Genomic DNA, 17,528 nt, shown 5'->3' with positions numbered 1-17,528 from the left:
AGTAATTGTAATTTGTTTTTAATATATCATTGCATTAAATTATTAGTTCTAAAAAGTTTTTAGATAAATTTAGTGACATCCATATGTATTATATTTATTAACAATAACACTTAGATATAAATTAAATTGAAAAATTGAGAAAGTCATTGATTTTTTTTTAATATGAATATTTCTTTGTTTTATTAAATAAGAGTTTTATCAATGATTAATATTAAAAAATAAATTACTAATTAATATATTTTTTAATTAAATAAATTATTACCAAATTGGTAAATTAGCTATCAATCGAAAGTATTTTCATCATCCGTAAGACACAATGGTAATAACAATTAATATTTTTACATGTATTAATTTGCCTAAAAAATTTATTTGACTGGAACTGATTATTTGTATCTAACATTCAGTATATTTTGTTAAAATTATAAAACATTTGAATTTATTAATAGTATAGTTATTGATTATAAATTTTATCAATGGAGATAATTTATAATCAATAACTATACTATCGATTAATTGATAAAATTTAAATATACATTCATTTAAATTTTATCGATTAATCAAATATTTTCTTGAAAATCAAATTCTTTCTTAGTATAATGTATCTTTTTAGTATGTGTATCTTTATTAGTATTATTATGTATTTTTATTTTCTGTTGGAAAATAATAAAAATGCTACAACTTTAGTAATCAACATTAGACATTTATTTTCTATTTAAGTACTCCCAGTAACTTTATAAGTTAATGGGATCATATGATAAAAATGCTTAATACAATGCTGTAAATTGTATCATTGTTAAATAAATGATAATTTTGTAAGTTAGGTTGGTTTATTGGAGGTGTGAAACATGTTTTACAGTGTTCCAATCAAACATGAAAATTAGAAAAGACAATAAAGTTCCTGATGGAAAAAGTATAACTTATTAAACTTCTTCATGGTTGTATTTTTAAGTCATCATAGAAATTTTAATTTAAAATTTTTTATAGAATTTAGAATTTTAATTTCAGTAATAAAGAATTTGTGTCCTATTCTCTGTCTAATATTAATTTTATCTCTAATATATGTTGAATTATATATCAGAAAATATTTTTATAGTTTTTTTCCAACTGAATTTTCAGAAACGTTTGTTTTAATGTAATCATATTATTTGTTTAAACCTGTTATTCACTATGTATATGTTATTTAAATAATATAAATCCATTTAAAAAACATTTTAATGATGATTATATTTAAATAAAATTGATTTCTGCAATTTCTTTGTGAATTTTACTAATTTTTCTCTATTATAATTTATAGAAATAAAACATTACAGTTCTAACTGTTTAAAAAATACTTTTAAAGGTAATGTAAAATAATAATGAAAGACCTAATTTATATTTTTATTTTATTTAGATGTATGTTGCGACAGTATTAAAATACACCGTTATCAGAACAGTTGCAACAGGTGTTAATTATCTAAAAACACTCAGACAGATGCACATTACGTTCACATGACATTTAACTGTTTTGTATTATTTGTTTTAAGAAGTAATCTGTTATTAAATTCGACTAATTTTTAATAAAAGAAATTTTAATGTATTATATATAAACTAATATCCTGAAATATAAAACATGGGAGAAATAATTTTCTGGCATTAAATATTTTAACTAAAACAATAAATACATCACATAATATACAAGTACTTTTTATAACTTAATATTATCATTATCAAGTGAAATTGTGGTAAAATCAGGTAAAATTATCAGGTAAAAGTAATTTGTGTGAAATAACTATCCACTGCTTTCTCAGGAAATAAAACATCCATCTTATAATTAATTGCCATATCCTTTAACGTTTCTATTCATTTAAGATATTTCAAGCTGGTTGTATTACACTCCGTCATAGGGTGTAATAAACGTGTGTTATCAAATTTGACCTGAATGTCTTCATCATTTGTGAAAGTATTACTTTTATTTCTTGTTGGTTTATTGGTATATACATCTAGCTGTAGTTATTTATCATAATTCTGTACATTGAAATGTAAGTGAAATTTAAGTACAATAATTTAATTTGATAAAATGATATTATAACAGTTATATTAAAAATAATGAAAAAGTTATAAATATTTTAAATTAGAGGAAAAATACATAGAAATACAATAGTATAAGCTGCAATAATGTAAAAAATTTTAGAATAAAGCGTGATGTTATATCAAATTCTTCCAATTCACTGGAAATAACTATGAATGTTTCAGTTGTTCCTAAGGATTCCAATTTACTATTAATCCTTACTATATACAGTTTTACTTTCGTTATAACTCTTTGAATTGTCTTTTTGTACATCTGAGTTTACGTTTAATAATTCTTTCTAGTTGCAGTATCTCTTCATCTTGTCTTTACTATGAATATAATTTAAAACTGATATTTTTTTGAATAGAAAGTATTAGATATAAAAAGTAAATTTGTATTACTTTTTATATCTAATACAAGTTGTGTATGCTTTTGCAGAGGAAATCAACAAGTGAATTTCATAAAAATATACATTAATGACAATAAATGTGCTAGAGATTGTTCTAGGATTAAGTGTCAGTCTGTTGTTTTCGAGATGTAAATTTACAAAAATATTTTTACGATATGCAAGGCTTCAAGATAAATTATTTTAGATAGGTTTGTTATTGGAATAACATAACTACCATGTATTGTATAAAATGTTACTTAGATTATTTGTTAGCATTTTTAAGATACACTCATTGTAAATATCAAATAATGATGAAGTTGCTATGTACTACGTGATACTGTGGAAGGTGGAGATAATAAATTATTCTAGCTTGTAATGTCAAATATCCAACTTTTCATGTATTTATTCATTACATAAGTAAAGTTCATATGTTGTTTTTTAATTTCTATCATAGTCTTTTATTCAATTTCAATAGACTTTACACTTTCTTGAAAAGTATATGTCAGTTTATAATGTTTCATTTTGAAAAGAGGAGTTAGGAAAATGGAAAAAATTTTTCTTGAATTCTTTCTCGACAAACTGCATATAGCAGTATTAATAAATTTATTTGCAAAATAGTGAAATATACTTAATCCTTAAAGTACATTTTCAAAGTTTATAGTTCTCACTCAAAGTAAAGTAAATGAAAAATGCCTTTAATAAGATGCTATATTTCATTTTTTATATTTTGTCTTAGAAATGGAACAACTGAAATATATCAAATATATACTTAATATTAACAGAATTTTTATTTTTCTAATTTTATTCTGAAATAAGTTAGTAATATCAAAAATATAAAAAAAATAATAATAATAATATTTCTTAACATTTTAAAATTAATTTACATTCTTCAGAATACTATAATGCTACTGCCTTCAAAATTATTTTCGATATACAGATATTTTTTTTATTTAAATTAATGATTAAAATTTCTTGTATACAGGCTACAGATTGTCGGTGTTTTAGTCAGTTCAAAAGCTTACACTGGATACGTGTTCCAGCAATTTTTGCAGATTATATGTAGGAAATTACAGTAATTTAAATAAGACTTTTTTTTTTTTTTTTTTTATTATTAAATAAAATTTTTACTTAAAGTGCAGACACTTCTTGACTTAAAATGTTTCAACATGTGATATTTCACACATACGACGGCCGGTGCGAGTGAAGCAAAAGCACAGGAAAACTGTAAAACTGTTAGAATTTGAATTCAAGCTGCTATACTGATGCATTAATGATCTTTCTTGAGACTATATACACCAGCTTATATCATCATGTGTTTTACAGTGTACTCATTATGTCTGCAAAATACCCTGCTGTATCTCAATGAGAAACTTAAGATAATATGTAAGCATGACAGTTATGTCAATGGCTTGTGAGTTTGAGCTATCATTGATTGTAATAGCCCAAACTCACATTACATACTATAAAACCTTTCATATAGCTTATTTATTTATTTATTTTTATTTTCAACTTGCAATATTTTTGATTTACAGTGTGTTTTTCGGAACATAACCCCATCGTAAGTCAAGGAAAGACTGTAGTTTTGTTCCAAAGTCTTATAATGGCTAATGATTGTAATATTTAGTTATTTCAGATATATTATAAATTAGTTTGCCAATTTTTAATTTTAATTATTCAAATTATTAATACGGAAAGAGTTTATTACAATGAATTATGTATAATTTGTTATAATGATGATCTAAATTACATTTAAAATTAATATTTATAATTAATTTTTAAGTGGATTGAAGTCAAAGAAAATTATATAATACAGTAGAACCTCAATTATCCAGACCTCTATTATCCGGATTTTTGATTATCCGGATTGTTCAAAATAAACAAAAATTGTACGAATTTTCTGATTTGCCCTTGGCAAATTGCGACATTGTTTATGTACGTACTGTACATGATGGAATGCATGTAACAAAATTTTGAAAAGACCATTAGTAAATTCCAGTAACAGTAGAAAGTGGTATAGGAGACATTGCGGAAACAATAGCACAAATTTCAATATGTGCTGAATGTGACGAAGAAAATGTAACCGAGTGGTTAAATTGTGATGCGAATGATCCTGGATTCCAAATTTTGAATGATGAGGAAATAATTAAAGAAATATCTGCCTCAGATGAACAAGATTGAGAAGATGAAGAGATTTGCGAAGTAAGAGATATTGGTCCTACACATTCTGAAGCTTTTCGGGGCTTAGATGTTGCCATGAAGTGGTTTGAGAGCTAAGAAGAGTGTAACTCAGGACGACTTATATGTGTTAAAAGTATTTGCGATTTAGCAGCTTCAAAAAGAACAGCTAGCTTTACTGGTAAACAAAAATCGTTAATTGAATTTCTTAATAAAAAATAATTTAATATTGAAGCTATATGTAAATCTAGACAAATAAAAATTATTCATAATATATGCACTGTCAAATATTATTATTTTCGACTATCCGGATTTTTCCTTATCCGGACTACCTTCATCCCCAATTAGTCCGGATAATAGAGGTTCTACTGTAAAATGAAATAATAATTCATTTTTTTTAATTGAAATAAATACTTGAATATTTCTATTTAGTCAGCTATTCAAATTATTTTCATGAATTTTTAATATTGTTTATACATACGTTATTTGTTATGACATTTAGGCCTCTAAAAAAAGACTAAAAGCTTTCGTACATCTAGATAAAATGAATTTTTTATTCAAATGTTTTTCAAATCTTATGATGATAATATATATTGTTCTGTATTATTAATAACTTGGACCTAAATTAACATTCATTTTATTTGTTAATGGTAATAAGAGTAAATTGGCTTTGTCATTTTTAAAATATCAATAATATTAACATAAATATTAATATAGATCTAACATTAGGTTTACAATTTACATTAAATGCTTAGCTTAAAATCATTGTGACAACATCACAAAAATGCAAAATAGAAATGGTGACACTAGGAATTGCTGGTTTGGCTAAAATCTTAGAACAAGTGAGCAAAATGAAGGGGGCGGAGGGGAAATGAAGAAGTGGGCTGGTCCAGAGGAAGCAAAGTGAATGAGACTTGACTTGAGCAAAGCAAGTGGGGTAGGGGAGTTAGGCTGAGAGGGGAAAAGTGAACGAGGGTGGGAGGGTTGGCCACCCACCATGTGGGACATAGAGTGAAGGGAGCAAAGTGAACAGGAATTAATTTGAGGAGGTTAATCATCATTAAATTTTTATGAGTAGTCTGTATTAAGAACAAGTGTGTAAAGCCTAGTTTTATAAAAATAATAATCATAATTCAATGAAATTTATTCTATTTTCATTATTTTATATCTCTGATTATTATTCCAAGATAGCAAATTTCTTTACAGTAAATCTAAACTTGTAGTTTGAGATAAAATCCTAATTTTCATAAATTTTTGACTTTATAAAATTCTGATGTTTGAGAAGTGTAGCAATTATTATTTTCATTCTTGGTAAAAATAATTTTTCTAATATTTTGTGTATTAACTGAATACCTAATATTATTAATAAATAAATAGTATTTAAAATACCAAAATTAAATAAAAAGAAAGAAGCTAAAATATCGAACAAATCCTTTTTTTTATTTTGCCTGAATTGATTTTCCTCTTGATAAACCCAAAATATAAACTTTAGTGTATAAACCACAAGTGAGGCATTTACAACATGGCTTTTCAACCAAAGAACATTATATACTGAGAAATGGTAAATATCATCAGATCAGTTCAAGATCCAGGCTTACTAAACATATGGAAGTTTAAGATTTGCAGGCATGGATGGCTTTTTTGTCTAATGTCTAAATTATAAGAATTTGGATTATTAAATCGCCTCAGTAACCTTAGTTTTATTTCAGTAACACCTTAAAAATGACAAACGTTTTTGAACGCTTCAGGTCAGTTGTGTGTTCCATTTAGAATGCTCATTCTATTGCATTCTACATTCAATTTGAATTCAATTCTATTTGGATTATTTAATAATGGGGAAACTTTTACTTGTATAATTTCTTAAGTGGTATGTCTTATTAGTTAGTTCTAAAAATTTCTGTTTTGTTTGTTTTATTAATTGTAATTTTTAACTTTTATATATGTTTTTCCTTAATTAAAATGTTTTGAATATTCTATAATATGGTCTTCCCTTTTACTTCCAATTTGTAAATTTTAAGACGATTAAAAATATTTATTCTTTACTATTGATTTTTGTTGGATATAAAAGTCTGATTTTTTTTTCTGTTTCATCAATTCTGTTGTCAGGATTTTGATTTTTGGGTATTGTTTTTGTTTGTTTGAAAATATTTACTATTTACTTTCTAAATTTTCTATTTTTTTTTTTATGTATAATTTACTCAAGATGACAAATTTATTAATTTTTTTCTTCTTCCAGGGATATAGAGATAATCCAAAAATTAATGCAATTTATGTGATGAGAGGCACAGTTAATGGTAAGAATATGTTTCTATCATTCAAAAACTGTATTCAATGCTATTTTTTTTTTTATTGCTAATATAGATACTATTTGTTTGAAAAAGTTTTCTTGAATTTTAATGAACATAAAACTGATTAAGTATTTGATATTTTACAAATCAGAATAAGAGTTAAATGCAATTTAAAATATACAAACAAGTCTAAAAAATACTTTCATTTTTGATAACACTTTCATAAGTAAGAACATTTTCATAAGCAAATATATTTTTAAAATAAAAATAATAGATTGAATTAGATTATTCTTAGATAAAAATCTAGTGCAGTAGAGCATCGTTTATCCAAATCAATTGGGGACCGGGGTTGTTCAGATAACTGATTTTTTAGGATAACCGATTATGTACGAAAAAATATATTAACCTGTCCGATGTTGAAATTTTTCTCCGTTGCGTGTCGCTTCGTGTTGAATTTTCGTCGATTTTAAGCCTAACGAAAATTTTTATAATAATAATCGAGGCTATTGTATTGTTAAAAATTATTTCTTTATTTTGCACAAAGAAAATATATATATTGAAAAATATAAAAACAATAAAAATTATACTTTAGAAGTTAATTTAGTATCAAAAATGTTTGATTCAGCACGACACATTCCGACTGGAAAGCTTTCGGTTAACTGACGTTTTGGTTGACCGGGTTTCGGATAAACGATGCTCTACTGTATTTATATTCAATTCTACGGAAATGATTAAAAATTAAAATTCACACATTGATTTTATACCTTAATGATAGTAATAAATTGATAGACAAAACTTATACAGTAGAGTCCTGGAAACTTGACTTCCAATAACTCTATATTCTGTAAACTCTTCTGCAGGTGAAATAATACCAAATTCACTACTGATTCCCAACACAATGGCAACTGAAAAAGAACTCACAAGTTATTGGTCTTCTTTTTGGTCTACTGCTGTCATGCACAACTCTGAAACAGACTGAATTAAAGAGGAGAGTGAATACATGCAGGAATCACCTAGTATGTATTGTGTTGAAATAAATACACAGGACATCTGTTGCACAATGCAGAAAGCACACAACTGGACAACACCTAGTGTGGACAACATTCACAATTTTTGGTACAAAAAATTCACATCCCTGCACCAGAACTAGCTAAACATTTAACTCATATCATCAACAATCCCAAGACATGCCAATTTTTCTCATGCAGGGCATCACCTACATGAAAACAATAACACCAAAGACCCTGCACAGTACAGACCAATTGCATGTTTTCCAATGCTTTACAAGATTCTTAACTTTTTCATTGCAAACAAAATATACAATCATATTGATGAACATAACATTCTTATAAAACAACAAAAAGGCTGCTGTAGAAATCACTCTAACTCAGTCGAGAGACCTCGAAAAATTGTCCTTCACTTTTAAGGGGATTGTCCGGTCCAATCCAGGGCATGGTCAATAGCTCGCATTCAGGTCTGCTTCAGACAGGATCTCCCCGTGTGATGCACAAAGGTTGCAAAGAACAACTACTCATTGATTCTGTTGTCCTACGGCAAGTTCATAAGCAACACAGAAACATACACATGGCATACATAGATTATGGAAAAGCATTCAACAGTGTCTCACACACTTGGCTGTTGCACACACTTTGCATCTATAAAATCTATTTCTAACTCATTAGTTTCCTTGGTTCTACCATGCTCCACTGGAGAACAACATTACATCTTAACATCCATAACACTCTCATAAAAACAAATCAAATACACTTCAAGCAAGAAGTTTTTTAAGGAGATTCCTTGAGTCCTCTTTTGTTCTGCCTTGCACTTAACTCTTTATCTAACACATTGAACAAAACACACAATATGGTTACAATATCAGACACAATAAAACAACACTGTTCACATTATCACACTACATGAGGCGTGTTCATGGACGATATCAAACTGAAAGCGTCCACACAGAATCCGCTTTATCATCTCTTACAAACCACACACATATACTCAAAAGATATACAAATGTAGTTCGGTCTAGACAAATGCAAAACACTACACATTGAAAAAGGAGTTCTGAAGACAGGAGAATTTGTACTCAGAAGCGGAGAAATTATTGAGCCCATGGAATTATTGAGTTTTACAAATATTTAGGATTTCAACAGGTCAAATTTATAGAACATGCACAAATCAAACAAAGGTTAACACTTGAATACCAGAACAGATTACACACAATAAAGATTTTTATATACAGTATCACAATTATTATATTTACAAAAAATGTTTCTGTTGTGTGTTTCATTAAAGTAATTTTAATTTACTCACATTTTTAAGGAAAACATTTATGAATTAACTCAGTTTTTCATTGCATCATGCTTAAAACTCATGTAATATCAGTAATAAATGCTGCATAATAAGCCTTAATAAGTTTGTGGAACAAATTTTATTGTTGCAAAATACATAATTCTTCATTTTCTTACTTTTCTTGCTGTGACAATATATTAGTGTTTTTTTTTTCCAACTTTTTCTAATAGTGGTACCTTAACTTGGTAATTTTTTTACTTGAGGTGACCCTAGTTCTTTTGCAATGTTTTTATAACCAATTATTTCATTTTATATACTTTGAGTAATATATATAAGAAGTATTGTAAATATCAAGAACACTATGATGCTGCTCAGCACTACAGGGTGCGGCACCAGAATCCAGACAAATTACATATTTTTTATTGTAAAAACGAAAAGGTTTACAAATGTTTTTTTAATCACATTGTTTGTAAGGTCATAAAGAATACATTTATGACCTTACAAACAATGTGACTCCTCCTGCTTGAATGACTGCCTGCATTCTTAGTCTGAAGCGTGTGCATGCACGCTTTAATGTGTCAGCAAATGCTGCATCAATAGCAGCTCTCAGTGATGCGATGTTTGTATGTCTGGACTTGTTCATGACCCTTTCGACTACACTCCATACATAGAAGTCCAAAGGATTTAAATCTGGGTTGTTGGGAGGCCAGAATTCTTTTGACCAAAACATGTTGACGTTGTCCGACAACCAATTTTGCACCAAATGACTTGGGTAGGCGGGCGCACCATACTGCTGGAAAACATAAGGCTCTCCAGATGACACAGTTTCTATCCATGGCTTCACTACATTTGACAGAGCATGCAAATAGACTTCTTTTGTGACATTTTTCCCTTTGTTAAAGAAATATGGTGGCATGACATCACCCTCACTGGACACAACACCTAGCACATGAACATTTGCCGGAAATTTTGTTCTTGAAATAATGGGGGCATCTTCTGGGTCATGGGCGAGCCAGCGATCATTCCTTCGATTGATTTTCACATCAACAGTGAAAATTTTCTCGTCAGAAAAAAATCTGAGTCGTCCAGCAGCATTGTTTCTTAAGGAGCACAAAAGCAAGTTACAGCATTCAACTCGCTTTGTCCTGGCGGCTTCAGAAAGCATCTGTCTCATTTTGATTGTGTAAGACTTGTAGCAGAGGTCCTCCTCAATGATTCTATGCATAGTTTTCTCACTCACACCAACCACCAATGACAATTTTCGGATCGACTGACTTGGATCCTTAAAAATCAGCTCCTGAGCCCATTGGATGATTTCAGGTGTCCTGACAACATGCTCCTTTGAGTGAGTTTTCCTTGCTGGTGTTGTAAAACCTTTGTTGGACTTCTCCGACTGATTGTACCTTGTGACGACATCATACACAGTCTATCTCAGGTACCCGAAGAACCGAATGATTTCTGTCGCCGAGCGCCCAGCCTGAACACTTTCAATAAATAATCGTGGCTCTTCGGTTATACTCCGCACTTGGCTTCAACATGGTGACTGTTTTGCGGTTATGATGGTTTAGTACACATGTCAAGCTATTTGAACGCCAAACATGACATCTACCGGTGGTACAGAATGGCGAGAATTTGAAATTGAATTTTGTTCGGATTTTGGCACCGCACCGTGTCTATTTTGTGGCATCCCAATTGAAAACCACTGCAATAAATTCTTATTGAATTTAACATTTTGATTTTCTGTCAGCTTTTTATTATGATTAACTTTCAAATTAAATTTTAAATTATGTTAATTACAATGTATAGTAAAGTAAAAATATCAAAAGTTGAAAAGCTAATTTTAAGAAGAAAAAATGTGCATGATATATACATATTAACATATATATAATGTACAGTACATGATATATATATATATATACAGTATATGTACAATTAAGTAAGTAAAAAAAAAAAAGCTCAAAAATTATAACTGAGTATGCAACTGTTAATAATATGATTGTAGTAATAAACTATACAGTTGTACCTGTCTATTTTGAATCTCATGAGAACGAGAAAAAAATTCCAGGTAGACAGGTTTCGGGATATAGAGGTTTCTACACAGTAAACAGTAATAGGTTTGATTGGAGGTATGGCATTTTATTAATACAATAAGAAGTAAGTACAGTATATATCTGTATTAAATATAAATAAAACATTTTTGACATACCTTAACAGAACTAGTTTGTTAATAGTTTCTGATACTTGATTTTCTTCAACCAATAAGATGCAAGCCAAACTCATAGCCTCAGTCTACCAGTGGCTGAGTGGATAAAACCACCAAACACTGACAATTGGTCATGGGTTTGTTCCTTGCCAACGGGCTGGCAACATGGAATTTTTCAGATTTTCTCAGTCTTTGTAACACCTAAATGGGGGCCAGTTTCCCATAAAGTTCTCCCAGGCAGCATCTAACCTTGGAAGATTGCCCATGTATTATATTGCCATAAACAAATAAGCCAAAACAAACTCATAGCCAATTACAACTGTTACTATATTGCAAGAGATGTTTCTCAACTACAATTTATGCTATCAAAATATAATTGCTGAGCTTTTAATTTGGAATTGATACTTCAGTCCATAATTTGAGATAGACAAGTTCAACTGTAATTCAATAATAATAAAATAGGTTTTTTTTAATTAAAAAAATAGTTATTATATTATAATGTAACATGACAAAGTAATTTTTGTTTATTATATAATTATGAAATTTTAACTTTGTAATAAATAGCAGTTACAAACATTTCTCTTGAAGATATCAAAAGATTTTACAATAACTTTTCATTTCACTATGTTTGAAAACAATCCTCATACCGGTACTCCAATATCCAATATAACTTCTTAAGCCTTTTAAATTTTTGAAAGAATTCTATTTGCATTCTATTTCAAAACCGTCGATAAAACCTGACGAAGATCGCGGAGGCGATCGAAAACGTTAGTTAATTAGTTGTTAATTTTCGTATGGAGTACCGGAAAATCACTATGTTTGTCAATGTATCTTAGTTGTGTTTTTGTATCTAAAAATTGAGACAAATAATTATCAGTAGATTGTTTTAACGTCTGCTCAAAATTAAGAAATATATATATTATATCAATTTTATTTATTTTAGATGTACCACAGTTGCCACCACTCTCTCAGGGAGAAGAGAAAGATGAGGAAGAAGAAGAACTACAAACAGAAAAGAAATCATCACAAGTTAGAAGGCCATCAGGTCCTCGTAGTCCCAATCCATACGAGACAGATGACAACAGTACCATGCTTCCCATTTTTGTAGCCGTCGGTGCCTTTATTCCTTTACTTTTCTGTTTATGTCGATTGTGATATAGTTTTAGTATCACCCATCACTAAATTATGGTATGTTTTACCAGTATTAATTTCAAAAAAGAGAGAAAAAAATTTAATTTTTTTTTTAATATAAAAGTTTATAGGCTATTTATTTTAAAAGTTAATTGATATCAATGGATATAAGTTGTTCTGATGGATATATAAATATTGTTGCAATATTTTATTAATACATTCACTTGTTGAGCTTCCATATCCTTTGCAATAATATCAAATGTGTATCAGTTATGGATATTAATGTACAGTATGTAACTATAATATCCCAAATAGGTTATAGTTCTAACATTGGAGGAAAATGTTTTAAATGAAAAGGACAATATATGATCAAAATAAAATAAAAAAGCAAATTATCAGTTCATAATCCTGCATGTCATCCCTCAAAAGATATTTAGAGCCTTCTAAGTTTAACAAATGGCTTAGTGCAAAATTATTAGATTAGGATGTTCAGTAACATTGAAATTTTATTTATTTCTTTAATTTCAAAATTCGGCTATTGAAATGTATATCAGATATTTATTAACACCTTAAAAAAATGCACTTTATAAGCCACTGGTGATGTATTCTAGTCTTGAATTTCAAAGAAAGATTTTTTAAAAATTATCAGGAAAAAAGTCCTGCATATTGAACACATCATTTTTTAATTTTAAAATTAATGTTTAAAGATATTATGTTTTTGCCAAGTTTGATATTTTACTGTTGTTTGGACATTTAGTAAAGTTTCGAATTTATTTAAACAATTTTATAATTCATTTGTTACAAAACAAAAGATATAGAAAAATTCAAATAAAAATTATTTCTAATGGAAATACAATGGTTTTAAATAAATTACAACTTCATTTTGTTGGTGCTTTTTGTGTTATAATTAATTGCAGCAACTACAAGAATTGATAACTATTAACTACGCGATTAGAAATATAATTAATGTCTTTTCAATTGCCATCCTCTAAATGAGAGACAAATTTAATAAAATTATACTGAATGTTTAACCTCCTCCTCTTCATTTTTTGTTTGCATCTTAATTTTGTAAGATAGTGCAAATAGTACAGTTCTAACATTATCCATAATCAACATACTTTATTTATGTATTTATATAAAGGATGTCCACTTAAACATCTATCCAGGGTCAAAGAGATCTTTCAAGCATTGTGGTTAGGGTTTCTTATTTCCCGGTCTTTTGCTTGTCTCCAGTGGAAAATAACTGAAAGGAATCAATTTAAGACAATTTAGTATAACATATAAATAATCTCTGACTGTAAAGGATAAACACAAAATTGCAGAAATTGATACAAAAAAGTGAGCTTAATTTTGTTAGAGAACTTGTTCAAAACAACCACTTTATCAACAATACAAAGATTTAGATTGTCAAATATGGCATTATGGATGGCATGTAACATTCCTAGTGTCAGTGTTTCACAAGCCTTTCATATGCATCTCTCCAGTTTACCAACATCATGCAGTACTGGGTACACATCATATATTGATACTTTTAGGAGATCCAATGAGGAAAAAATCCGTAGGGATCAAATCTGGAGAATATGGTGACCATGGAACAGACTTTTGTCTTATCCAGAGGTTGCCAAACTACTCTGCAAGCCACTGATAGACATTTGTCTGAGAATGAGGTGGTGTGCCATTGTGCTGGTACCAAACCTGCTTTAGTTGCACCAGTGCAAGCCATTGACTCACTGTTGTGTTCAGGATGTTCAGATAGCAGTTTACTCAGTATTTAGGATACCATCAATGAATACAAAACCAAGAAGCTGCTCACCTCAAACTCTGGATCAGATATTTCGGGTAAAATGCACTTGCTGTTGTGTAGGTTGCATCGTGGAGCATGCTTTATCCATTGCTATATCACACCTCAAAAAACTTTCAAGTGTCCAGTGACAAAATTCACAGGTAAATGTAAACAAAGAGTTTTGGACTCCTCCTGCTTCAGGTTTTCTGCTTTCCTTTAAATGGAACTTAAAACTGATGTTCAAATTTAAATTTAAATTATAACTCTACATGGTTCAATGGACATAAGAAGCTGTATCATGACATAATTCAATGATTATGTTGATAGGATGGATTTCCATAGATGGTGTTGTATTGTAAATTGTTGCCAAGCATATGAAAGTTGTTTTTCTTCTTTATAATTAATGCATGTTCCCCTCCTTCCAGCTTTAAAAAAATTTCAAGGGTATCAACATCCCTGATATCTTCATCTTCACAGGCTGTGCATATCAGCACTGCTTGGTGGAACAAAGCCTCTTTGTCTTTGTGAAAAGCATATGTTGCCAGGCCAGTGGAGAGTTTTCTCTTATCCAAGTCAATTTATCAAATATCAATTTAAGAATCTAGTGTTAGATCAATGTATATTAGGTCACTATTGATCCTATGATCCCTTACAGATATCATCAGGGGCAGATCTACGTAGGGACTAATAGGGCTTAAGCCCTGGGCCCCCAAGTGTCAAGGGCCCACAAAAATTGAAATATTATTGTAAATTTTTAATACTTTTTCATTAACAATGAGCACTTATCGTATAGTAAAAAATAGTTAATATTAATAATATAATAATATGATAATTTATAGTATTGTTTGTATTAACAAAAAATGGGGTCCTATTGGCCTTCAATAAGCTCTAGGCCCCAAAAAACCTAGATTCCCCCGGGTATCATATATACCCCTGGGGCTCTGTGTGTTTAGGGTTCTTTCCCATTTCTAAGTAATGTGTATATGGTTGAATTCCATTTATATATAATGCCTGTGTCCTTGTGTGTCGCTATTCATCTATAAATTGTAAGTGGTGTTCATACCTCACCACTATTCAGTTAGAATACATTTGTTCTGTTTTGGTTACTAGTGGTGGGCACTCTTTAATTTGGGATAGTCATTTCCTTTACCCAGTAGTACACATTGTGACACTTATACAGTCCATTTTGGGAAAACAAATGACTTCTCAGTCCATAAAATGTGCCGAAGGAGTTGCAATTCATCATACTGTAAATTTAACATCATATTGCACCACTCAAATTGTTTTATGCAACCTCTACATTTTATGCTGGTTGCAGATAGCAGTGGAATAGGTGCCGTTTTTATTATTTAAAAGGTTTTTGGGTGGGAAGAATAAAAAATTTAGCAAAATATGGAAAATGCTTCAACATTAACTGAAACAGTAGACGAAGTTACAGGACTATCAGCTGAAAATATGAAAAACGATACAAAATATGCTGAGATTTCTTGTCAATTCGACTAATCGCTGGTTAATATTAATATGAACAAGATTTTGATACTTTGTCCTCTAATATTTGACAATAAAGTATGCTGCAGCATTTTTTCAACTCTGCCCTGTGGGTCCTAAGAGTGAGTGGTCTGGTAGTGAGGGACAGGACCTGACATGTCCAGACAGAGCACTCCCGAAAAATTCGTGGAATTTTTCCACCCGTCAGGATTAGATCTCGGATCTCTAGAGAGGTAGGATGCCATCTTAGCAACTCAGCCATCAGCCGTTAATGCTGCAGCTTTTGCATGATTTTTCAAATGTGGCTCGATCTTATAAAGGTTGACCGTTCGGACATCCGACCGTCATTGTTATATACTAGTGTTGCAACGAATAGTATATTCGGCTTAACATACGAAAATTGGCGCGCAAACCGCATTATGGCAAGGACCCTGCTTCTATTGGCCCGCTGTCACTACGCTTTGCCAATCGCGTTAATTCTTGACAGTTGTAGCGAACAAACGAGCGTCATGGCGGTATGTGATAAGTGATGACATCAAATGTGGATAACAATGAAATGACCTATACGTGTAAATAACGGAAGAAGAACAGAGAAGGACCGCGAAGTGAAAATATGAAAATAAATATGAAATTGAGTTGATAACATAATCGAACGAGTTGAGACAGCTTATTGGCCCGAAATTCGCGGCCGTCAATGCCAAATAATTGTTCTCATAGACTTTGGAAAGCTAAATGCTTGTAATGAAAGTCACTTAGCGTCACGGGCGAAAACCTGGGGCTGTTCAGGCTACCAAGCTGTCTCGAATCTGTGAAATCATAACTGTGACTTATACCGACGTCCTGTTTGTCTCTTTTTCTGTTATCACCAGGCTGAGAGTCACGTAATTGTAAAATGGGAAATCTACGACGGAAAAGTGACGAATCGAAAGTATCGTGCGCGCACATTATGATGTGTGCATAGGCACACTGTACTAGAGCGATAGAGGAAAGAGCAAAGACTAGCGCTTAAAAAGAAGGATAGGCAGGATCAGACTCATATGTGCGACGATTCTCGAATGAATAGGTATGCACTGTACAGTACGTGTGCTGATCTTTGTAATTATAAATTGTGAATACATGTGATTAATATTATTTTATTTTTTTATTTTGTGCAGGTTATAAGTTATAAATAAATATAAACAAACAACACTAACCCGATAACATTAAATCTAAATACCAAAATGATTAATTTACCGTGGTTTTGTTATTTCTTACTCCTGTTTTTAGGTATTCGGCCGAATACGAATATTCGTTTCATCACTGTTATATACTAGTCCAGACAGCAGGATGGCCAAGCAGTCAAGGTGCAGTCTACCACTGGATGACCTGAGATCAAATCTGGGCGGGTCGAAAAAGTCCCAAGAATTTTTCGGGTAGTGGTCCGTCCAGATATGTCGGATCCCGTCCTTCACTACCGGCCGCCCATTGTAGTAGGTCTGGCCGAACCCATAATGGGCTTGCTGAAAAAGGCCTTCTTAGTGCCCACAGGGCGGAGAGTTTAAAAAATCTATCAACGAGTTGCTTAACTTTTCCATCTTAACGTCTTAACTCATCTATTCTTAACATCTGCTATGATATTTTATTTTAAAACTTTATATTTTTAACTATTATAAAAAGCTTAATTTTGGTAGGGTTTTATAAAAACAAATTGTAATGCTAATACGAGTAAAATCGTGATTAAGTTTGACCGT

At 30.3% G+C, this 17,528-nt stretch overlaps 1 protein-coding gene across 1 annotated transcript in view; it reads left to right on the top strand.

Moving 5' to 3' along the window:
- The window catches only part of LOC136980980 (malectin-B), a 33,631-nt gene extending 20,073 nt beyond the window's left edge, over positions 1-13,558 (top strand). The window contains exons 3-4 of the mRNA XM_067277180.1: positions 6,847-6,904; positions 12,340-13,558. Coding sequence (XP_067133281.1) covers positions 6,847-6,904; positions 12,340-12,551 — 270 coding nt within the window. The 3' untranslated portion in view covers positions 12,552-13,558. The remainder of the gene's footprint in view (positions 1-6,846; positions 6,905-12,339) is intronic.
- The last annotated feature ends 3,970 nt before the right edge of the window (positions 13,559-17,528 follow it).

The sequence above is a fragment of the Centruroides vittatus genome, unplaced genomic scaffold (assembly GCF_030686945.1).
Source record: "Centruroides vittatus isolate TY-2023 unplaced genomic scaffold, ASM3068694v2 contig_738, whole genome shotgun sequence".
Lineage (NCBI taxonomy): Eukaryota > Metazoa > Arthropoda > Arachnida > Scorpiones > Buthidae > Centruroides > Centruroides vittatus.
Note: the sequence above shows the minus strand (reverse complement) of the source record. Positions and strands in the feature narration are given on the sequence as shown.